The sequence below is a fragment of the Scyliorhinus torazame genome, chromosome 8 (genome assembly GCF_047496885.1).
Source record: "Scyliorhinus torazame isolate Kashiwa2021f chromosome 8, sScyTor2.1, whole genome shotgun sequence".
NCBI lineage: Eukaryota > Metazoa > Chordata > Chondrichthyes > Carcharhiniformes > Scyliorhinidae > Scyliorhinus > Scyliorhinus torazame.
This window is the reverse complement of record NC_092714.1, coordinates 102507159-102529568: the sequence shown is the minus strand read 5'-3', so window position 1 is coordinate 102529568 and position 22410 is coordinate 102507159. Positions and strand designations below refer to the sequence as shown.

The 22410-nt window shown below is 41.8% G+C and overlaps 1 protein-coding gene across 10 annotated transcripts in view; it reads left to right on the top strand.

Moving 5' to 3' along the window:
* tab3 (TGF-beta activated kinase 1 (MAP3K7) binding protein 3) overlaps positions 1-22410 on the top strand; it is a 157991-nt gene that overhangs the window by 72682 nt on the left and 62899 nt on the right. For 6 of the 10 annotated variants that reach the window (XM_072513971.1, XM_072513967.1, XM_072513968.1 and 3 more), the window contains 2 exons: positions 14142-14337; positions 14622-14729. The exons of 2 other annotated variants lie outside the window; for them this stretch is intronic. In XM_072513971.1, coding sequence (XP_072370072.1) covers positions 14236-14337; positions 14622-14729 — 210 coding nt within the window. In that variant the 5' untranslated portion in view covers positions 14142-14235. The remainder of the gene's footprint in view (positions 1-14141; positions 14338-14621; positions 14730-22410) is intronic. 2 more of the 10 variants (XM_072513974.1, XM_072513972.1) reach the window with 1 other exon arrangement.

Sequence of the window (22410 nt, the reverse complement as noted above, 5' to 3'; positions counted from 1 at the left end):
TACGTTGCTATGCATTTATCAGCCAGCTTGCTTTCAGCATGAGCTTTGTGAACCCTTTTCAAATTATTCATTATCTACATTTCATAATGATTTTTTAAAAATTTGCAGTTTCATTTTATCACAATTGTGGGCAATAAGCCCCTGCTCCAGAAATATTCACATGGTGTATTTTAAAAGCATGTAATATTAGATTTTTATAATACCCTGAGACAGAATGTTAGCATGCCTGTGAAGAAAAGTTGCAGTCACTCTGCTGTATCGTTTTAATTTTCAGTCTTTGGAAAAGATTTTTGACCAGTTTCTCTGCAAACTTTGCATCAGAAAATTAGATTTCTGATTCTCGGCCATGGATTATCTTCAGTGGGTTTGAATGGTTTGCTTTCCCATAAATAAAAAGAGAAAATGTCGAGGATTTACTTCAGTAAATAGTTTTTTTTTCCTAAGATCAAAAACATACCATTCTGATAATTTATGAAACTTTTGCACTAGTTTGTAGTTGCACTTGGGTTAAATCCTTACCTGCTTAAAGCATTATGTATACATTGTGCAACATTTATTGAAACTGTTCCTTTAGATTGTTTTATGATCTGATTGATGGCCTATAGCTGTCAATGGTATTAGAGGCCAAAACTGTCTTCAGTTCAGGCTTAAGAACTTGGAAATTATGCATTAGCTTGCTTATAATTTTATTTTGCTTTCATGTAATATAATTTGGGTAAAATCAATATGCTACAAAATCACAAGATTTTGGAATTCAAGTGGTTTTGCGTAAGATTGTAATATTTAGTATTTTGTACCTGCTTGTATTGTGACAAGCTATTGTTTTCTCAAGTTTTTAAAAACATTTTAGTGATGTGGTGCTTTGAAGAAATATCTTTCAAGACAGCTGAACCTACAATTATGGCAATAGCCTTTTTGGTTTGCATTCAGCCTTCTAGAGATTGCTGTGCATGGTAAGTTCAGCATGGTAGTGTGATTTGAAGAGAAGGGATATGGAGGAAGAGGAAAGAAAAGAACTGTAGATGGTGCCCAGTACCTGACCATGAGCTTTTATGGAGAAATAGAACCACCCTCGTGAACCATAGGATGAAAATTATTTTAATAATTTTGGAAAGAAATTATCAGCATAAAAGCAGAGTTAATGGCCAGTCAGGATTTGGACCAAGAAAGGAACAAGGGGCATCTTTGATTTGAGAGCAGTCATTGATGGATACCTGAAAGTGCAAATAACAAGAGTGTATTCTTTTTATAGACTATGTAGTGCTTGAACAAACTAGTAATTGACAAAAAGATAATTCAAAATTTCTATTGGAATCGGTCAACGATGATGAAACAAACTTGAGAGCAGCTTGCTAGGCTGCGTCCCGATAAAAAGAGGAGTGCCAGGAATGTGCTGTATCCCAAAATTTCAAGCTGTATGCTGTACACTGAAACTATCTACAAAGACTATCTACAAAGACAAAAGACCTACCAGTTTGCAACATTGGTGGGTTGAACATCAACAACTCGAGATACGCAGCAGACAATGCACAAATTGCAGTCAGAAGAGGCACAACAGGAAGTTTTTTTTAAAAAATGAAAGCGAGGAGTGTGGAACATGGATTCAAGAATGAATGTGAAAGGGGGGTGGCGCAGTGGTCAGCATTGCTGCCTCACTGGGTCGAGGTCCCAGGTTCGATCCCGGCCCTGGGTCACTGTCCGTGTGGAGTTTGCACATTCTCCCCGTGTTTGCGTGGGTTTCACCCCCACAACCCCAAAGATGTGCAGGGTAGGTGGATTGGCCACACTAAATTGCCCCTTAATTGGAAAAAATGAATTGGGTTCTCTAAATTAAAAAAATAAATAATTTTTTTAAAAAAAGTAAGAATGAATGTGAAAAGACCAATACAATGATGATAAACAGAGAACAAATCCTAGAAGTGAAAATTGAGGTAAATGGACAAGTCCTGAAACAAATGAAAAGGTCCATGTACCTTGGATAGATTACCTCTGACAATAGGAAATGTGATTGAGATGCAAAGGAGAATTGAGAATGCAAACACACTTTTTGCCAACATCAAAAAAAAAAAATCTGAATCTTGGAAAAGAATACTGAAGTGCAACAGTCATCTGTGTCATGTGCCTCTGAGACATGGAAAACAAACAGGGCTATTGGCATGCCGAATGCATTTGAGAGGTGGACTTAGAGGAGGATGTTCTGCAAATGCTACACCCACAAAAGCTAATGAGAAACAGCTGGAAATGGCCAGAGAGAGAGATGCAATATTTTGGTCACATCTTTGAGCAGATGGTAGATAGACAATTGTTGGAAAGAATGATTGATGAAAAATGGATGATCGATATAATGGACTGGATATAGTTCTATTTGAAATGCATAAGGGCACAGGACAGAACAAAGTGAAAAGTCAACCTTCTGGGGATAAGGTGCCAGCAACCACCCATCCTTGGCAGACATGTATTTTGCATAATATGGTCATAGAATCATAGAATGTACAGGACAGAAGGAGACCATTCAGCCCATCAAATCTGCACCAGCCCTTGGAATAATCCCACCTAACCTTTTGGACACTAAGGGGCAATTTAGCATGGCCAATCCACCTAACTTGCACATCTGTGGATTGTGTGATGAAACAGGAGAACCCGGAGGCAACCTATGCAGGCACAGGGAAAACATGCAGACTCCGCACAGACAGTGACCCAAAACGGGAATCTAACCCGGCCCCCTGGCGCTGTGAAGTAACAATGCTATAACCACTGTGCTACCGTGCCGTCCATTTTTTTGTTGTCCTGGTCTATGGAGCAACCAAAGTGACCTCAAACCCCCTTCCCAAGCCCCAGCGCACTGTGGGAGGGTCCCCGGCCCAGGCTGCCACTGCCAGGGTGCCCAGTTTGAACTAGTAGTTCCAGGATAGCACCCTGCCCAAAGGGCATGTACCTGGGGGCCTCCGATCCCCTGGGAGACCCCACGAGTGCCATTCCATCTGGTCGCCATTTGTGGAGACCAGTACTGAACAGCACTTGCCCGAGGTGTCTCGGGTCTTAAGGCCTGAGGTATTTCATTGTTAAGCAAAGCATGAATGCGCGCCCAGGAGTTTTGTACAAATCAACGTCTACGTTTTATCAAAAATAAATCTGGTTTGATTTGTTACTGTTAGCCCAGAAGTGCTCTAAACAATTAAAACCTGCTGTAATTGTGTGATTTTCTCATAACTAGTAGCCCAGATTTGAGAAGTAGAGCTGGCTATTGTTGAGCAGTGCTGCTTGGTTCAGTTCCTTAATTCAATAGACTAACATCTTCCCAAGATTAAAAAAAGACCAGTTAGCTTACTCTGGTACAAAATAATATAAATGTTCAGTTTACATCTCGGGAATCTGGATTAACTAGGATTTGTAGCAATTATAATAATTGGCCACCAATCCACTTGTTTGTTTTAACGCCCTTTTATAACTTTGTTTGAAGTTGTATATTTTTCCTCAATTTTTTTCTGTAGTTGCCTCCCAAGTTTGAATTTTAATTGTCATTATATTCTTGCATGTGATAGCTTGTATGATGAGGAAGTACAATTCTGTTCTGTGCGATTTATTTAAAAAAAACATGTACATGGACTCTACTGTGCAACTTGATTCTAAAAATAATTCAGTGGCAGGAAACAGTTTTTCAGTGTACATTTTTGCATGTAGGATTTACACTGCTGTAAGATTCAAGATTGTTTGTAAGCAGTTGTGTTAATTCTTGGCCTCCCTCTTGAATAAGTTGTATCAGAGTGCTAGAATTGTTTACAAGTCCCAATTTATATCTGGTGTGACACAGATAAACTATCCTCCTCGGCTTGCCCACAGTTTTTACATGTTTGACTGCACCATCCTCCTCAAATGCCTCTCCATTGCCATTCAACTGGATAAGATTGCACTGACTTGGTTCTTTTCTTACCTAAATCATCTACACCAGCTTTTATTCACACTCACTCTTGTTACAACCCCCTGGGCTAGTACGCGGTCAATTCCAGCCTCACTTAACCCGGAATCGCAAAATAATTGAAATAAATATTTATTGGAAAAACATTCCAAGTCTTTGACCCTTAACTGCCCAATAACTACAGTCGCCAGGTTTTTAAAGTTTTATTAAAAAAAACTTTAAAGTACCCAATTTTGTTTTCCAATTAAGGGCCAATTTTAGTGTGGCTAATCCACCTACCTGCACATCTTTGGGTTGTGGGGGTAAGACCCTTGCAGACACAGGGAGAATGTGCAAGCTCCACACGGACAGTGACCTGGGGGCGGGATCAAACCCAAGTCCTCGGCGCCATGAGGCAGCAGTGCTAACCACTGCGCCACTGTGCCGACCCAGATTTTAAAAGTTAAATGCAATTAATTTTATTAATAACAATAACGAATTAAATATGCAGCAAATACAACATTAACTATTATCTGGTTTCTAACCCCCCCCCCCCCCCCGCCCCTTTAGCTCGCCCCCACTCTACCTGCTCGTGCACATACAAGGTAGACAAACACAAGAGGGGTGTAAAAATAACAAGTAAAAAGGATAATAGCCTTTGTTTCAGATGGTTGTCGCCTAGCACACCTTCTTACAATCTAGGCTTTCGGTTTGAAGTTTCTGCTTTCATCCTATAATGATTTTCACTGTAGATTTATTCAGGTCTCTGCAGTTTTCAAAATACAGCAGCTATTCAGCTTTTCTGGAGAAAAAAAGAGAGTATGAGAGCAGCTCCTTTCCTCCGAGTGCAGGACCTGACTCTGTTTTCCTTGGTTCTCTGAAAAATCATCCCACTCAGGTAGGATCCAATCATTGCCTGTTACCAGGCAGAATACCACCTTTTGGCCAATTCATTGGCTACCAGCCAAGAGACCCACCAAACTCTTGGGTGCCAAAAAGCCTGTGTTGTCAGAAGGCGAGCACAGTGCAGTGTACTATGTTGTAATATGTGAGTTCCTGACTTCCTCTGTTCGATACATCTATTAAACGTCCATAGATCAAAAATGATAACAGCAAAATAAAATAAAAAGGAAAATAAGGACATCAACTGAAAGGGCCCCTATTCTGTCTGAAGGGATCTATCTTGGCTCTTCCTATTTCTGATAAGGCAGCAACTTCTGAATACAGAACATCAACTTCCACATGTACATTGAAGACCTCACCACCCAATGCTCCCTTCAATTTATTTCCATCACGTACAGAATTAATGTTGTCATGTGCATCCCTATCAAGGTAATATACAGATATGTACCACTAGTAGAAACTAAAAAATGTAATTATATTTTTAAAAGTTACAGAAGGTATGTAAGGGGAGAGAAGCAAGGGATATTAAAATGAGGGATAATTAACAAGGTGCACTGTTTGCGGTTTAATTTAAAATCAAAATTTTAAACTCTGCAAAATATTGCAGAGTTTTTTAGAATCTTGGTTCTATTCCTTTAAGGCAAAAAACAAGATCAGTTTTCTTGACATGGGAAACAGTATTTTATCATTCATGTACGAGATAAATATTTGTGCTTTATGCTTAAAATTAGATTATGGGAGGGATTCTCCAGTCTCCCAGCTGCATGTTTCTTGGCGTGCTGTTTGCTGGAAGCAGGATTCTCTCTTCCCGCTGTTTGTCAATGGGATTTCCCATTGAAGCCACCCCTTGCTACTGGGAAACCCGCGGGCAGCTGTGCGCTGCCAGCAGGAAAAGCAAATCCTAATGGCTGGAGAATTCTGGCCATGGGTATATCTCAACTGGATGGTGTGTTTTTTTTCCTACCTAGCCTCTTTATGGAATGCAAAATATACAGATTCCCTGTGACACTATTGAACATTTTTCCTTTTGTTTTGACATTTTTTGATACAGGAGACCAGAAATCACTTTCATTGGAATTAGATTCTGAGCCAGTAGTTGCCAGTCTAAATGATGGGGCCGATAAATGTCCCTGGCCAAGAACTTCTTTCTCTTCTGCCTTTATCACTCAAGTGTTTGTATACTGAAGTGTGAAATGTGATCCCTTTTAGCATGTCCAGGTGATTTTCTTTCAATCGCTCCCCTCTTGCCATTTCTTCAGCCATCTTGTTTTTGAACACTCCTGCTCTTGGGTCCCTATTCACACTTGGCTCCTGACCACCAAATTTTCCTTCTAGTCCTCAATATTAGAGAAAAATCTCAACACTTCCATCTCTTCTCACACTGTCGCACTTCATTTGCAATCAACTGGCAGAATTTCCTCCAAAATCCCAACCTTTGACCTGTCAAATTACAATCCCATTTCCAACCTTTGTTTTCTTTGCAAGTCGTTTGTTGCCTTGCCGTCTCCAAAGTCAGTATACATCTTCTGCACAACTCCACATTGGAACCTCTCCAAGTAGGTTGTAAGATCACAGTGCCAGGGTCCCAGGTTCGATTCCCGGCTTGGTTCACTTTCTGTGCGGAATCTGCACGCTCTCCCCGTGTCTGCGTGGTTTCCTCCAGGTGCTTCGGTTTCCTCCCACAGTCCCGAAAGATGTGCTGTTAGTTAATTTGGGCATTCTGAATTCTCCCTCTGTGTACCCGAACAGGCGCAGGAATGTGGCGGCTTGGGGACTTCCACAGTAACTTCATTGCAGTGTTAATGTAAGCCTACTTGTGACACTAAAGATTATTATTATTATTAGTAAGATTGACCACAGCAGTTTGTGTTGTAATTGTGGTGCACTATCCCTCATTAGGGGGCTCACTACATGACCTCTCCTTTGTTGCCATCTGAGTGAGATGGCAGTGTCCTTCAATAGGTTCAGTTCTTGCCTATCGAGTTGCAACTGTTCAATCCGTGCAAATATTTCTCATCCCTCACTTGCACTATGACCTTTGGAGTTGTCAATTAATTATCATAATACCGATCTGATGAAAGGTCAACGACCTGAGATGTTAATAATGTTTCTGTCTACAGATGCTGACCTGCGAAGTATTTACAGCATTTTCTGTTTCTGTATTAACGGACTGATTCCACGTCTGTGTGCACGATAATGCACTTGATCCATTTCAAGTTCTCAGGCTGAAAGAAGCCAAAGAATCATTGTACCTTAAAGCACAGGTGAAGGCCAATTGGCCCATCATGCATACAATGGTTCTTTGAAAGGACAGTCCAATTTACTTCCATACTTGGGCAGCACAGTGGGTAGCACTGTTGCTTCACAGCTCCAGGGTCTCCGGTTCGAATCCCGGCTAGGGTCACTGTCTGTAAAGAGTCTGCACTTTCTCCCCGTGTCTACGTGGGTTTCCTCTGGGTGCTCCGATTTCCTCCCACAGTCCCGAAAGACGAGCTGTTAGGTAATTCGGACGTTCTGAATTCTCCTTCTGTGTACCCGAACAGGCGCCGCAATATGTCGACTAGGGGATTTTCACAATAACCTCATTGCAGTGTTAATGTAAGCCTACTTGTGACAATAAAGATTATTATTATTATTACCTCAGTTTTCACCTGCAATTTTGTAAATTTGTTCTCTTTGAAGACCAATTTCAATTGATTTTTCAAAATTCCTGTGGATTCTCCTTCCACCACCCTTTCAAGTAGTGATTTTCAGATTTAAACAAACCTCTGCATGGGAACATTTCCCTCTTTAGTTCTTTTGCCAATTATTTTAAAGTTATGATCTCTGGTTACTGACTCTTGCCAGGGGAAATAGTTTCTCTGCACTTTCTCCATCAAGCCCCTCATAACTTTGAATGCTTCTATAAGGGCGGTATGGTAGTACAGTGGTTAGCACTGCTGCATCACAGCTCCAGGGTCCCGGGTTCAACCCGACCTTGGGTGACTGTCTGTGCGGAGTTTGCACATTCTCCCTGTGTCTGCATGGGTTTCCTCCCACAGTCCAAAGATGTGCAGGTTAGTTGGATTGGCTATGCTAAATTGCCCCTTAGTGTCCAAAGATTAATAATAATATTGTCACAAGTAGGCTTCAATGAAGTTATTGTGAAAATCCCCTCGTCGCTATACTCCAGCGCCTGTTCGGGAAGGCCGGTACGGGAAATGAACCTGCGCTGCTGGCCTTGTTCTGCCTTACAAGCCAGCTGGTTAGCCCACTATGCTAGTTAGGTGGGGATATTGGGTTATGGGGTAGGGTGGAGACGTAGGTTTAAGTAGGGTGCTCTTGGGCAGCAAGGTGGCGCAGTGGGTTAGCCCTGTTGCCTCACGGCGCCGAGGTCCCAGATTCGATCCCGGCTCTGGATCACTGTCCAAGCACATTCTCCCCATGTTTGTGTGGGTTTCACCCCCACAACCCAAATATGTGCAGGGTAGGTGGATTGGCCACGCTAAATTGCCCCTTAATTGGAAAAAATGAATTGGATACTCAAATTTAAAAAAAAAAAAAGTAGGGTGCTCTTTCCAAGGGCTGTGCAGACTCGATGGGCCGAATGGCCTCCTGCACTGTAAATTCTATGATTAGGTCTTCCCTTCAATGTCCCTGCTCTGTTACAACACCCTGGGCTAGTGCGCGGTTGATTCCAGCCCCACAGGCCCCAGAGTTCCACACAAGTGAATTACAATAATTTGTATAAAAACTCCCGAAATCTTTGGCCCTTGGCAGCTCAATAATTAGTCACCAGGTTTGAAAATTGAAACACATTTATGATTTATTTATAACAGAAATAAAGACAAAATATGCAGTAATAAATGCAAACTAATAACGGCAAGCTAGCCTACTAACACCCCCCCCCCCCCCCCCGAATTATGTTACTGTCCCACCCTCTACCCTTTTTTTTTGCCATTACAATTTTTATCCATGGATGAATAATGCGCCGGTGACAATGCAGACTTTGCCTTTAATTCCAGCTGGAGCGATCAATAGCACAGTGGTTAGCACTGTTGCTTCACAGCACCAGTGTCCCAGGTTTGATTCCTACTTGGGTCACTGTCTGTGTGGAGTCTGCACATTCTCCCCGTACCTGCGTCGGTTTCCTCCGGTTGCCTCCCTCAAATCCTGAAAGACGTGCTTGTTTGGTGAATTGGACATTCTGAATTTTCCCTCTGTGTACCCAAACAGGCACCGGCGTGTGGCGACTAGGGCATTTTCACAGTAACTTCATTGTAGTGTTAATGTAAGCCCACTTGTGACGATAATAAAAATTATTATTATGATGATGACTCGTTTGACTTGGCCAATGAACTGGCTCGAAATACCGGGCTTTACCAGACAGACAAACAAAGGGGTGAAAAATCCCCTAGTCGCCGCACTCCGGTGCCATTTAGGGTACAGTGAGGGAGAATTCAGAATGTCCAATTCACCTAACGGCACGCCTTTCGGGACTTGTTGCACTGGAGTTTTAGAGAGATTTAATTATAGAGAGCGAAAATCAGGTGCTTCTTCCAGCTTCTGAACTGAAAGTGAAACTAAAACAACCCATTCTTACTGGGTGGAGAGAAACATTCCAGAGAAATCACAACCAATCATCACCATTGGTTGCCGGCAAACTCCAATATTTGTAACAGCAAAAAAGGGGGGAAACGGGGTTTAAACAGAAGGATCCTTATAACTCTTGAGAACAATCCTAGCTTCTGCACGATCATCAAATAACTGAACTCCCACATCCCTGGATTCATTCTAATAAACGTCCCGATCACCCTCTTTTTCTTCAATGCCTGTATAAAAGCAATGAAAAAAAGTTCCTTAATCGATGCAACAAATTTCAGAATCTTTTCTACATTTCCTTTGTATATGGGAGCAACCCAGGTTGCCACCTTGTGTGTCATCTCGTGCACGTCACATGCAGGTTTATTAAGTCAGCTGCTATAAGCAGACTCTGGCAAAGGTGTATGTGACGTGATGAATTTACCAAGTACTAACTTGGTACACACTTCTAGGACCCCTTTGAATACAGCTTTGAATGTTTGCTTTTAATATTTGAATGGACTCGAGTACAATACACTGGGTGATTTTTACTTTCTTTTGAGGACTGTGGAATTTTAATTCTCTCAGATTCAGCGTTAGTACAGGTAGATGTTTCACTATGGCCGTGGAATGTTGATGTTGGTGAAGGTAAACCTGTACTCCAGGTAACCCTTGCTGTACTGTGAACCTGTTTTGTGAGGATCAATTATTTCCCAACAAACCAGTTCCATACTTGCTGTTCTTTGTTGTAAAGGTTGCCATGTACATGTTTTGAGAAATGAGCATAATTATTGCTGTTGCTAATCTGAGACTGAAGTCTGTAAGTAACCCAGCAAGATTTCCTGCCAAAATAGCAGTCTCGAATGCTAACTGTTATTGGGAAATGAGCAGGCATGGGAAATAATTAATAAAAACGGTACAGTGTGGCATTTACTGTTGAAGTGAAGATTTTTCTGAATGGTGCAGTAGAAGTGTGCATGCATCGTGAAACCTAAATGTCCTAGTTTTGCTGTCACGGCAGGTGGTGTTCTGCTATGTTGACCTTCAGAGTTGGAACTGTTTGTAGTAGACCAACCCAGGTTGCCTAGATGTGATGCTTTCCTAAAGTGACTTTGGTTCTTATCCTGAGTTTGATGATTTTGTATTGCATGCAAACATGTTATCCCTCCCCAATTCTTCTTTCTGGCTAAAATCTTCACACTGTTGGTTCGAATGCATGTGCAGCTTCAAGTATCATAAATAAATCTGAACATGTGTGAAGTTGTTGAAATAGGTGGTCAATGTTGACTGCTGTATATTTGATTTGGAATGGCATCTTCAGATAATTAAATATTGCAGGTGTTGTGACTGACGGGAGAAATAAAATAGTGTGCCTCTGAATGATTAGAAATGTAGTTTCTTCTGGATGATCTTTTTTGAGGCCAAGGTTGTGGGAGTCGAGATGCGAGTTGGAACCGTGTCCACCTGTGGCAGTCTTCGGGTGTCAGATCATCCAGAGCTTTGGTCAGGGAAGGGAGCAGACGCTCTCGCCTTCGCCTCACTGATTGCGAAGTGGAGACTTCTGCTAGGCTGGAAGTTGGCAGCACTACCTAGTGCCTCGGAGTGGGTCTCAGACCTGACCGACACACAATTCTCGATCAGGGAGTCGGAGGGGAAATTTCACCTCTTTGAGAACCTTCTTGCAACCAGCAACTAGTGGGGGATGGGAGAACACCACCGGCACAGAAGGGAGTGGATGAGAGATGGGCAAGGAGGCCATCAGCCTCCTAAGGGAGGGGTGGGCGCACACAGACCCTCCCCACACACGCAAATCCGGGGAGGCGGATTATCCTAAGTCCCCTCGAGAACGCAATATGGGAACAGACCTCCCCCATCAGAACGAGTGCATTTATAAAAAAAGTCAAGACTTCAGACATGGACTGTAAATATGAATGTAAATAACAGAATGCGAGCACGGGAACCTTGGTCACAGGCAAAGTGACAACCGTTTCCTTTTACTAAATGTTAAAATTCAATAAAAATATATATTTTTAAAGAAGTATTTTCATAAGCTCCAATACCAAGCTTGCTATTTCATACTCTCTGCACCTTTGACAATTATTTCCTTTTTACTAAGTTTTAATGTGACCAAAATTAGATTTTATGTTTGGAATCAGCTAACTAAATTGCAGAATTTATCAGTGGAACATGGTTTTTATTTTTACCTCCGGAGAACAATTAAAATGCATCTAGTTGCAATTCTGAGGGTATTTGGGAGCAGATGGTAATTACAACGACTGAGTCAACCATAAGACATGATTGTGTTTGTTTTTAATTCCAGATGTTTGCCAATTTGTAATCTTAATCTATTGATTTAGCTCTTTTTTTTTCCTCTGGCTATTTACAGCATAGATTTGGCATTTTAAAAAGATCTGCTTGTCAAGCGAACAAAACTTCATTTGAGTGTGTTTTTTGATTTTTGATTTGCTTGACAAGATGAGACAGGTCACAGAATAATGCAGTGCAGAAGAGACCCTTCAGCCCATCTTCTGTACCAACGCATGAATGACACCTGACCTGCTTGCCTAATCCCATTTACCAGCACTTGGCCCAGAGCCTTGAATGTTATAACGTGCCAAGTGCTCATCTAGGTACTTTTTAAAGGCTGTGAGGCATCCCGCCTCTACCACCCTTCCAGGCAGGGCATTCCAGACCGTCACCGCCCTCTGGCTAAAAAGGCTTTTCCTCAAATCCCCCCCTAAACCTCCTGCCCCTCACTTTGAACTTGTGTCCCCTCGTAACTGACCCCTCAACTAAGGGAAACAGCTGCTCCCAATCCACCCTGTCCACGCCCTTCACAATCTTGTACACCTCGATCAGGTCGCACCCCAGTCTTCTCTGTTCCAGCGAAAACAACCCAAGCCTGTCTAACCTCTCCATAACTTAAATTTCCATCCCAGACAGCATCCTGGTAAATCGCCTCTGCACCCCCTCATAGTGCAATCGCATCTTTCCGAAAATGCGGCAACCAGAATTGCACGCTGTACTCCAGCTGTGGCCTCACCAAAGTCCTATACATGATCTCCCTGCTTTTGTAATCTATGCCTCGATTGATAAAGGTCCATATGCCTTTTTAACCACCCTATTAACCTGCCCTTCTGCCTTCAGAGATCCATGGACAAACACTCCAAGGTCACTTTGTTCCTTAGAACTTCCCAGTGCCAAGCCATTCATTGAAGACTCCCTTGTCAAATTACTTCTTCTAAAGTGTATCACTTCACACTTTTCAAGGTTAGATTCCATCTGCCACTTTTCTGCCCATTTGACCACCCCGTCTAATATCTCCTGTAACCCAAGACACACCTCACTTAACCACTTGGCCAATCTTTGTGTCATCCGCATTGTGGTCCTACCCCCCACATTGTCATTCATATAAACGACAAATGACTAATAATAGGGAACCCAGTGCAGATCCCTGTGGTAAGCGACAGAAAATAGTCTATGCCTCCATCCCTCCTTCCAAGATGCACAACCTCACACTTTTCCACATTGTATTCCATCTGCCCACTTCATTGCCCACTCTCCCTAGACTGTCCAAGTCCTTCTGCAGCCCCCCTGCTTCCTCAATATTACCTGTCCCTCTACAGATCTTTGTATCATTTGCAAATTTAGCAACAGTGCCTTCAGTTCCTTCTTCCAGATCATGAATGTATATTGTGAAAAGATGTGGTCCCAACACCGACACTGAGGCACACCACTAGTCACCAGTTGCCATCCTGAAAATTACTCCTTCATCCCCACTCTCTGCCAGTCAGCCAATCCTCTATCCATGCCAGGAGGGCGGCATGGTTGCACAGTGGTTAGCACTGTTGCTTCACAGCTACGGGATCCCAGGTTCGATTCCTGGCTTGGGTCACTGTGTGGAGTCTGCACATTCTCCCGTGACTGCGTGGGTTTTTCCGGGTGCTCTGGTTTCCTCCCACAAGTCCTGCAAAACGTGCTGTTAGGTGAATTGGACATTCTGAATTCTCCCTCTGTAGCCGAACAGAGTGTGGGGACTAAGGGATTTTCACAGTAACTTCATTACAGTGTTAATATAAGCCTACTTGTGACAATAAAGATTATTATTATCTTACCCTTAACACCATGGGCTCTAACAGTCTCCTGTGACGGTCTCCTATTATTGTAACTAATAATTAACCAAGAAGCACAGCTTCCAAAACAAGTCTCCAATAATAACTTGCCAGGTAACGTTAATGGCTTTTTTCTGAGCTGCAAGTCTCTGCATCTATGACTGTATAGTGTCTTTTTATGCATATTGTAATGTTTCAATGGCTGTACACATTTAAATTGCGCTGTGCATTTTACAAGCATTGTTTTTCTGTAGTTGCTCAAAGCTTGAGATTCACACATCTTGAGATATTTAAAATAACCAAATTTGTTTCTGCTGCATTTACCATGTAACTTTAGATAATTCAGCATTTTCCTAAGAATGCTTAGCGTCCACTAGATAAGGGAAGAGCCTTGAACACCTATAATGCCTGCTAAGTATTATACAAGTTACTGCATTCTAAATGCTCTAGATGAATTACAATTGGAGACATTTTGACTTGATAGACACAAGTACAAGTGTTTTAATGATCTATTAGGGTACAACTTATTTGGGGCCCTTACATTCTATGAATGTATATGCCCATAATACTGGAGGAGTTGGGGGTAGCATGTGTATTTGACTAGCAGTAAAACTCGGCTGTGTTATCCGTTCCTCAGATTTTCATTTTATTTCGTCTTTCTCTCTGTACAGAAAATGCCAGAAGGGTCGGAGGACTGTAGGCACTGGCAGGCCCATTGACATCCATCCCCTGTAACTGTTCCAGTAGATCCATCCAATCCTGACAATGGCGCAGGGCATCCAGCAGATTGATATGCAGATGCTGCATGACCTCCGGCAGCGCTTCCCTGAGATCCCAGAAGGAGTGGTGTCTCAGTGCATGCTGCAGGTACTGTGTTTAAAATAGGACCCATCAGCTGCTAAATATGTTTTTATTTTGAAACCGCAGCAAAGTAAAAGCTTAATGTAGTCTTGTGTTCTTTGTGCTGCTTTAAATTATTGCATAGATAATTACAAATTACCTCCAGCTATGGCTTGGCAATTGCTTGTCCCCAACCAATTGCCTGACATTGTAACCTGACACATTAGCAACATGCAGAATGTATGTAATTTGCACTGAAAAGAACAAAATACTTTTCAACAATTATGGAAGTTTATACACTTGTGTAAAAGGAACAGTCAGCCAAACAGATGAAGAAAAAGCTCAATAAAAATCTAAGATACCCAAACTCTGGGAACCACAAGGAGTATGTATTTGAGGTGGAAGAAAACCTCAAAAGGGTGAGTTCTGTCAAGTACAATATACTTTCACTGTTCTTACAGTTTCACAAGAGTGATGACAGTTTTGTTTCTAACTTCAAGTTTACAAAGTAGCAATATTTCTAGGAGACTTTTAAGAAAAATATTGGGGATTATTTGCGATGCAATTTCTGAAATGTGTCCAGTGTGAAAGATTTTCAAGTGCACTTTATAAGGCAGCTAACATTATGGATACTTGTAATTAGCATCACCGATGTCAGGTGAGATATATCCTAAATAAAAATGAGAAATATTGGAACCAAGGAGATTTGGCAGCACTTGCAGAGAGAAACCAAGTTAATGTTTCAGGTCAATGACCTTTCGTTGGAACTAGGGAAAGTTAAGAGATGTAACAGGTTTGAAGCAAGTACACTGAGGCACAAAGAACCAGGGGAAGGTGCGTGATGAAGTTGAAGACCAGAGCGATGAAATGATAACGGGATGATGGTGCAAAGCAAAATTAGATGAAAATGGGCAAGTAAAGAAACAAAAGATGCCAGTTGGAGGTACAAATTGAAAAAGCATAATCATTACCAACTACTGTCAAAAGTAGTTTATTTTTCCGAGGAATATATATTCTTAATTGCTGACGAATTCCAAAGAGGAAATTTGGTATTGATTATGGCCATGAAGAAGTCACTAGGCACAAATGTAGTTCTGCAGGATGGAAAATGGTGTCAATTTTGCACTACTGGCTCCATGGCTCAAAATCAATTCATGACCCTCTGAGAAGAAATTCCTCATCTCTTTTTATTGAGCTACATCATATTCTGAAACTGCCTCCCTAGTTCTAGATTCCCTCATGAGAAGAAACATTCAACATCAACCCTACCAATCCCCCTCTTGGGTTTCTTCAAACCAATGAATATAGGCCAAACCTGTTCAACCCATCCTTGCACTGCTGTATCACAGCGCCAGGGACCTGGGTTCGATTCTGACCTTGGATGAGTGACTGGGGAGTTGGCATGTTCTCCCTGTGTATTTGCGTGGGTTTCCTCTGTGTGCTCTGGTTCCGTTCCACAGTCTAGAGATGTGGAGGTTAGGTGGATTGGCCATGATCAATGTGCAGGGTTATGGGGATAGGGTGGGGGAATGCACCTGGGTAGAGTGCTTTTTTGGAGGGCGAGTGCTGATGCAATGGGCTGAATGGCCTTCTGAACGCTAGGGCTTCTGTGGGCGGTGAGGGAAAAATAATAAAACTATTTGACTGTAATGTACTTCACCCTCACTCATGAGAGACCAGACAAAGATTCTTGGGTTTAAAAACTAGTCTTTATTTACAAGCTGTAACGGGGACTATCGGCATACTAATTAGGACACCAAAAAAGCCCAGATTCAAGAATGGTACAGACTATTATATTTTGAGATTTGATTACAGGAAATTAGAATATACCAATCATTTGTTCCTAATTATCTATGCCCAATCATGACTATTGATTAAGGGTGCATCATGCATAGCACAGGAGAAAACTTAACTAATTGCATGAAAGGTCAGCATGATTAATTAATCTATCCAATCATTGCAGAAGCACACATGTTGTCTTGCAATAACTGATATCGGTGGCCCGATATCTGGTTGTAGCCATTAAATCATCTCCCTTTTACTATTAGTAGATTTACTGGGGCTATCAGAATGGTATCTTGTTACACATTGTAGAATTGACCTTGAATTGTAGCATATGCAGTTATCTGCCTGAAAACTGGCTTCTCAGAGACCCATGGTGTCCTTGTAATCTGTTACACATAACAATTTGCTAGTCTGAAATTGAGGAATTCGGCTTCTCCAGTAAAATGGTGGAACTGTAGGTTTTAAAATGGTTGCAGTATACGCTTTTGTATCTAAGGATGCCCAAATTGTTCTCTTCGGTAGGGAAGAGAAACCCCTCATCCCAACAATCAAGCTAGTGAACCTTCTCTGAACTGCTTCCAATGCAAGTATATCCCTACTTAAGGTGACCAAACTGTACCCTGTATTCTAGATGTGACCTTATCAACGTCCTATACATTTGTAGCAAGACCGCCATACTTTTATGCTCCCTTCCCCTTGAACATTCAATATTCAATTTTTGTTCCTAATGTGCCTACAAACTAACTTGTGATTTATGTACAAGAACACCAAGGTCCCTCAGCATCTCTTCTTAAATATTCTGTTTTTCTGTTATTTCTGCCAAACTGGACAGCCTCACATTTTTCCACATTATGCTTCTAGCTGCCAAATTTTTGTCCAACTCGTGTTCTCTTTGGAACTTGACCACCCACTTATCTTCATATTGTCAGCAAATGTGGCCACAACAGTTGATCACTTCAGCAAAGTTATTAGTATGGGTTTATCCCGCCTCTGTTTCCTGTTAATCAGCTAGTCCTCTATCCATTCTAATATGTTAGCCCCAAAACTATAAGCTCCTATCTTATGTAGGAACCTTTTATATGATACGTTACAAAATCCCTTTTGGAAATCCAAATGCACTACATCTACTGGTTCCCCTTTATTCATCCTGCTTGTCACATCCTCAAAGAACTCGAATTAATTTGTCAAATAGGATTTCCCTTTCAAAAAACAATGCTGATTGTATTAAGATTTTCTAAATGCCCTGCTCCTACCTCCTTAATAATGTATCCTGGCACTTAACTTGTTAATCTGATAGGACATACAGATGGACAATTAAATTAACAGCATTAAACTTGAGCGTTGTATATCAGCCAAAAATGTGGGCCATTAAGTTTACAGTGAATTAATTTAGCAAAGGGATAATGAGAAAGGGCATCACTAGCTCGGCCAGCATTTGGTGCCCATCCAAAATGATGGTGAGCTGCCTTCTTGAACCACTGCAATCAGTGTGGTATAGGTACATGAGAGTTATGTTGGACAGGATGTTCCAGGTCTTTAACAGTGACGGTGAAGAAACGGTGAAAAAGTTGCAGTCAGGATGGTTTGTGACTTGGCAGCAAGCACATGTCTAATGTCCTGGTCCTTCTAGGTGGTAGAGGTTGCAGGTTTGGTAGGTACTGTATAAGGAGCCTTTGACAATTGCTGCAGTGCATCTTGTAGATGGCACACACGGCTGCTACTGTTCGCCGGTGATGGAGGGATTGAATGTTTGTTGATGGGGTACCAATCAAGCGGGCTGCTTTGTCCTGAATGGTATCAAGCTTCTTTGAGCATGGTTCGAGCTACACTCATCCAGTCATGTGGAGTCTATTGTGTCTCACTCCTGACTTGTGCTTCGTAGATGGTGGACAGGCTTTGGGGAGTCAAAAGATGAGTTGCTTGCTACAGGATTCCCAGACTCTGACCACTTATAGCCATAGTATTTATATGGCTAGTCCAGTTTATGGTCAATGGTAACTCCAGGATGTTGATAGTAGGGGATTTGGAAATGATAACACCATTGAATATCATGGGAAGATGGTGAGATTCTTCTCTCTTGTTGGAGATCGTCATTGCCTGGCCCTTTTGTAGCGTGAATGTTACTTGCCACTTATCAGCCCAAGCTTGGATGTTGTCCGGGTCTTACTGCAGATGGGCATGGATTGCTTCAGTATCTGAGAAATCGTGAATGGTACTGAACATTGTGCAATGGGTGAACATCCTCAATACTGACTTAATAATGGTGGGAATGTCATTGAAGCAGCTGAAGATGGTTGGGCCTGTGGAACTCCTGCAGTGATGTCCTGGGGCTGAGATGATTGGCTTTCAACAACCACAACCGTCTTCCTTTGTACTAGGTATGACTCCAACCAGCAGAGAGTTTTCTCCCCAATTCCTGTTGATCCAGTTTTGCTAGAGCTTCTTGATTTCGCACTTGGCCAAATGCGGCCTTCATGTTGAAGGCAGTCACCCCTGCCTCACCCTTTTGTCCATGTTTAGATCACGGCTGTCAAAGGGAGTTAAAAAAAATGCAAGATATATAGCAAGAACAGTAGAATACATGCCAGTGGAAGATCCTCCAAAGCTTTGCAATGCACTGACAATAACAGTCTTAGAATGTTGCTTCTAGGTTTTATCCCAATGCTACAGGAAAGATTTCCATGTATTAGGAAGGATATTGTAAGGGAATTACTTAAAGATAAGTTTAAGAAACATTATCTTATTGTCTTGTGAGAAGATAATTAAATGGGGACCTTATCCAAATTGAATAGTGCAGGTAAGATATCCCAGATACATAGATACAGAGATACATAGAAGAGAAGCAGGAGGAGGCCTTTTGGCCCTTCGAGCCTGCTCCGCCATGCATCACGATCATGGCTGATCATCCAACTCAATAGCTCAATCCTGCTTTCTCCCTGTAGCCTTTGAGCCCATTCTCCCCAAGTGCTATACCCAGCCGCCTCTTGAATATATTCAAAGTTTTAGCATCAACTATTTCCTGTGGTAATGAATTCCACAGGCTCACCACTCTTTGTGTGAAGAAGTGTCTCATTATCTCTGTCTGAAATGGTTTACCCTGAATCCTCAGGCTGTGACCCCTGGTTCTGGACACACCTATTATTGGTAACATCTTCCCTGCATCTACCCTATCTTGTCCTGTTAGAATTTTATAAGTCTCTATGAGATCCCCCCCCCCCCCCCCATTCTTCTGAACTCCAGGGAGAACAATCCCAACCTAGTCAATCTCTCATATGACAGTCCCGCCATCCCTGGAATCAGTCTGGTAAACCTTCACTGCACTCCTTCGAGAGCAAGAACATCCTTCCTCAGAGAAGGAGACCAAAACTGCGCGCACTGCTCCAAGTGTGGCCTCACCAAGGCACTGTACAATTGCAGCAACACATCCCTGCTTCTATACTCGAAACCTCTTGCAATGAAGGCCAACATACCATTAGCCTTCTTTCACGCCTGCTGCACCTGCATGCTTACCTTCAGCGAATGGTGCACAAGGACACCCAGGTCCCACTGCACACTCCCCTCTCCCAATTTACAACCATTCCGGTAGTAATCTGCCTTCCTGTTTTTGCTTCCAAAATGAATAACCTCCTCACTTATCCAAATTATACTACATCTGCCATTGGTTTGCCCACTCGCCCAACCTGTCCAGATCTTGCTGTAGGATCCCTGCATCCTCGTCACAATTCACCCTCCCACCTAGATAAAAGGAAGTGAAGGAAGCTGAGTTAGAGATAATTATCTTTGCAGCATTGCTTGTGGACCAGGAGGAGGAATATTTCATTTGGGTCCAACAAGCTTTCCAGTCTATCATCCCGCTTCCCCACCAGCAATTGCATGCAACCCCATTCCTGCCCTCAAACGACCATCACCAAACCTACCCACTCTTCTCAGTTATGGCCTTGTGCTGTAGGCTTCCTGTCCTGACTGACCTCTAAGTTAATCATTTAGGCTGTCGGCAGGAGGGAAACCAAGAAAAATAATTTTAAAATGTCCTGGAATTAAAAATTGCTGGATGTTCAGGGAAATCCATTCTTCTGGATTCCCTGATCTCAAAACAGTGAGGCCACCCCCTCTTCCACCTATTGCAGGAATGCCCCTTGGGGCTAAAATCCATGCTAGTGTTGTTATTACAAGGCACTGACGTATTTTTATTGCTGTTATTGACTTAACAAAAATACTTAAATTCAAGAAAAGTATTTGTATGGGAGTGCAATGTGTGATTGTAGTCTGTAGCAAAAGGTCTGCAATTAACTAAGATATAGTCCTGTAGATGTGTTCATTAGGTTTTTGACAGATTAACTCCTAAGAGATGTTTCGAAGAAATGTAATGTATATCAATACCATGAGCACTGCAAACTTCTATAAGTTGAGTTTGTAGATTGGCCATATTGAGTTACGTGTGTGCTTCTGATACGAGGATATTTCACAATATTTTGCAAGGATTAATATGAGATATTGTACCAGTGATCATGTGTTACGGAAGTTCATTCTGACTGATCCTTCACGTAGCAGAATGTGCACCTATCTGGTGCATAGTTTATTGTGCCCTCCTGTGGAGGAAGAGGGAATTTTTATACTGATCTCGGTATGAAGAACTCTGGTATTGGGGGAGATTACATTTATTTTCCTTTTTGCAGCATTAAGTATTTAAAAGTACTCAATTCATTTTTTTTCAATTAAAGGGCAATTTACAGTGTCCAATCCTCCTACCCTGCACATCTTTGGGTTGTGGGGTTGAAACCCACAGTCACTAGGAGAATGTGAAAACTCTGCACGGACAGTGACTCGGGGCTGGGATTGAACACTGCACCGTCGTGCTGTTCTTGAATTAAATATTTCTGATTAGCACAGCTTCAGCCAGGTGTAGTTTATAAATTCCCCCAATAAATTAACTTTGGCCTTAAGTAAGGACTAAATACTGCACCAGTGTGTTATTTTCTAATTCCACACCCAAATGTCCTCTGAGAAAAAACTCCCGTTTCATACTGGATAGTGTGTAATTTGTGCCGAGGATTCCTGTATATACCAGGGTTTGAATTAAAATTGCCCACCAGTAAACTCCTTCCATATTGATTACGCTGATAAATGATCCAGGAATCATTGGAATCTGGGTCTGAAGGGCTAAAACTCTGTGTTGTCACCTAGATTTTTTTCAATTTGATTGAATTATCTATGCATGCCCCTCGCCACTATAGCCAAATTTTGCATCCTCAAATGCTATAGTATATCACATGCACTGTAGGGATAAAATGCAAAGTATGAAGAACATCAAATTTGATTTTTTAAATGGTCACAAATGATTTTTAATTGTTTTGTACACCAGAATATCAACTTGCACATTTTTGCTTGGAGCCAAGACATATTGTTATGGTTTGCAGGCCAGGCATTCGACTTTACATTGTTTAATACAGTTGCAGTTCAAGATTTACATTAGGTTTTCTTCTGAACTGAATTTCAGTAAGTCGAACATTCTGCAGAGACGAAATGACCAAGTACTTTGTTCCTTTGCAGAGGTTGTGTTTCTCAATGGTGCAATGAGGAAGTGCACCTCATGGCAAGGTACTTGAACCATACAGATTTACGGTTCCAGGTTTGACTGCTAGCTTGGTGAGGGGAAGAAAATGTACAGCATACTTACTACTAATTGTTATCTTGTGAACTGATTCTTTTAAAGTGCCTTCTGAGATGGAACTTGGCTGTGATGATCCTTGTGGATGAATAGTCTGCTAGTATTTACTGTTTGTATCAAATGTGAAGGATGGCTTTTAGAGAAAGTCATCAAAGTTAGCTGTCATTTGTTTTCCTTAGGCTCAACCTTTAGAAAAAAAAGTATAAGAAGTGTATAAGGTGCATGTTAATGTCTATTTGAGTGAAAGTGTATTTAGGTAAAGTCCTGCTGTTTGTGACTTCCTCTTTCACAAATTTGCTTATTCGCGCAAAAGTCTTTGTGCACAACATCACCCATTGTGTGCCCAAATGTTCAATTATCCGTGGTTTAAAAAGTTAAAAATAGAAGCCATCTTCAGAAAATGCCCAAAAAGCCAAAAACACCTGAATAAAGTTTTTTAAAGTAGGTGTCCCTGACATGATTCCTGCAGTAGAAAGTGCACACTGTGCATGCGCCGTCTGCCATTATTTGCATGCGGGTGTTCCTATTTAATTCTTGATTGCTGTCCACCTCCACCCTTTGTGACAATTTCTTTCTTGTTTTATTAAACAACTTGTCCAGTAAATTCCTTGAAGTTTATTGAAAACAGAGTTTTAATTGCCTTTGAT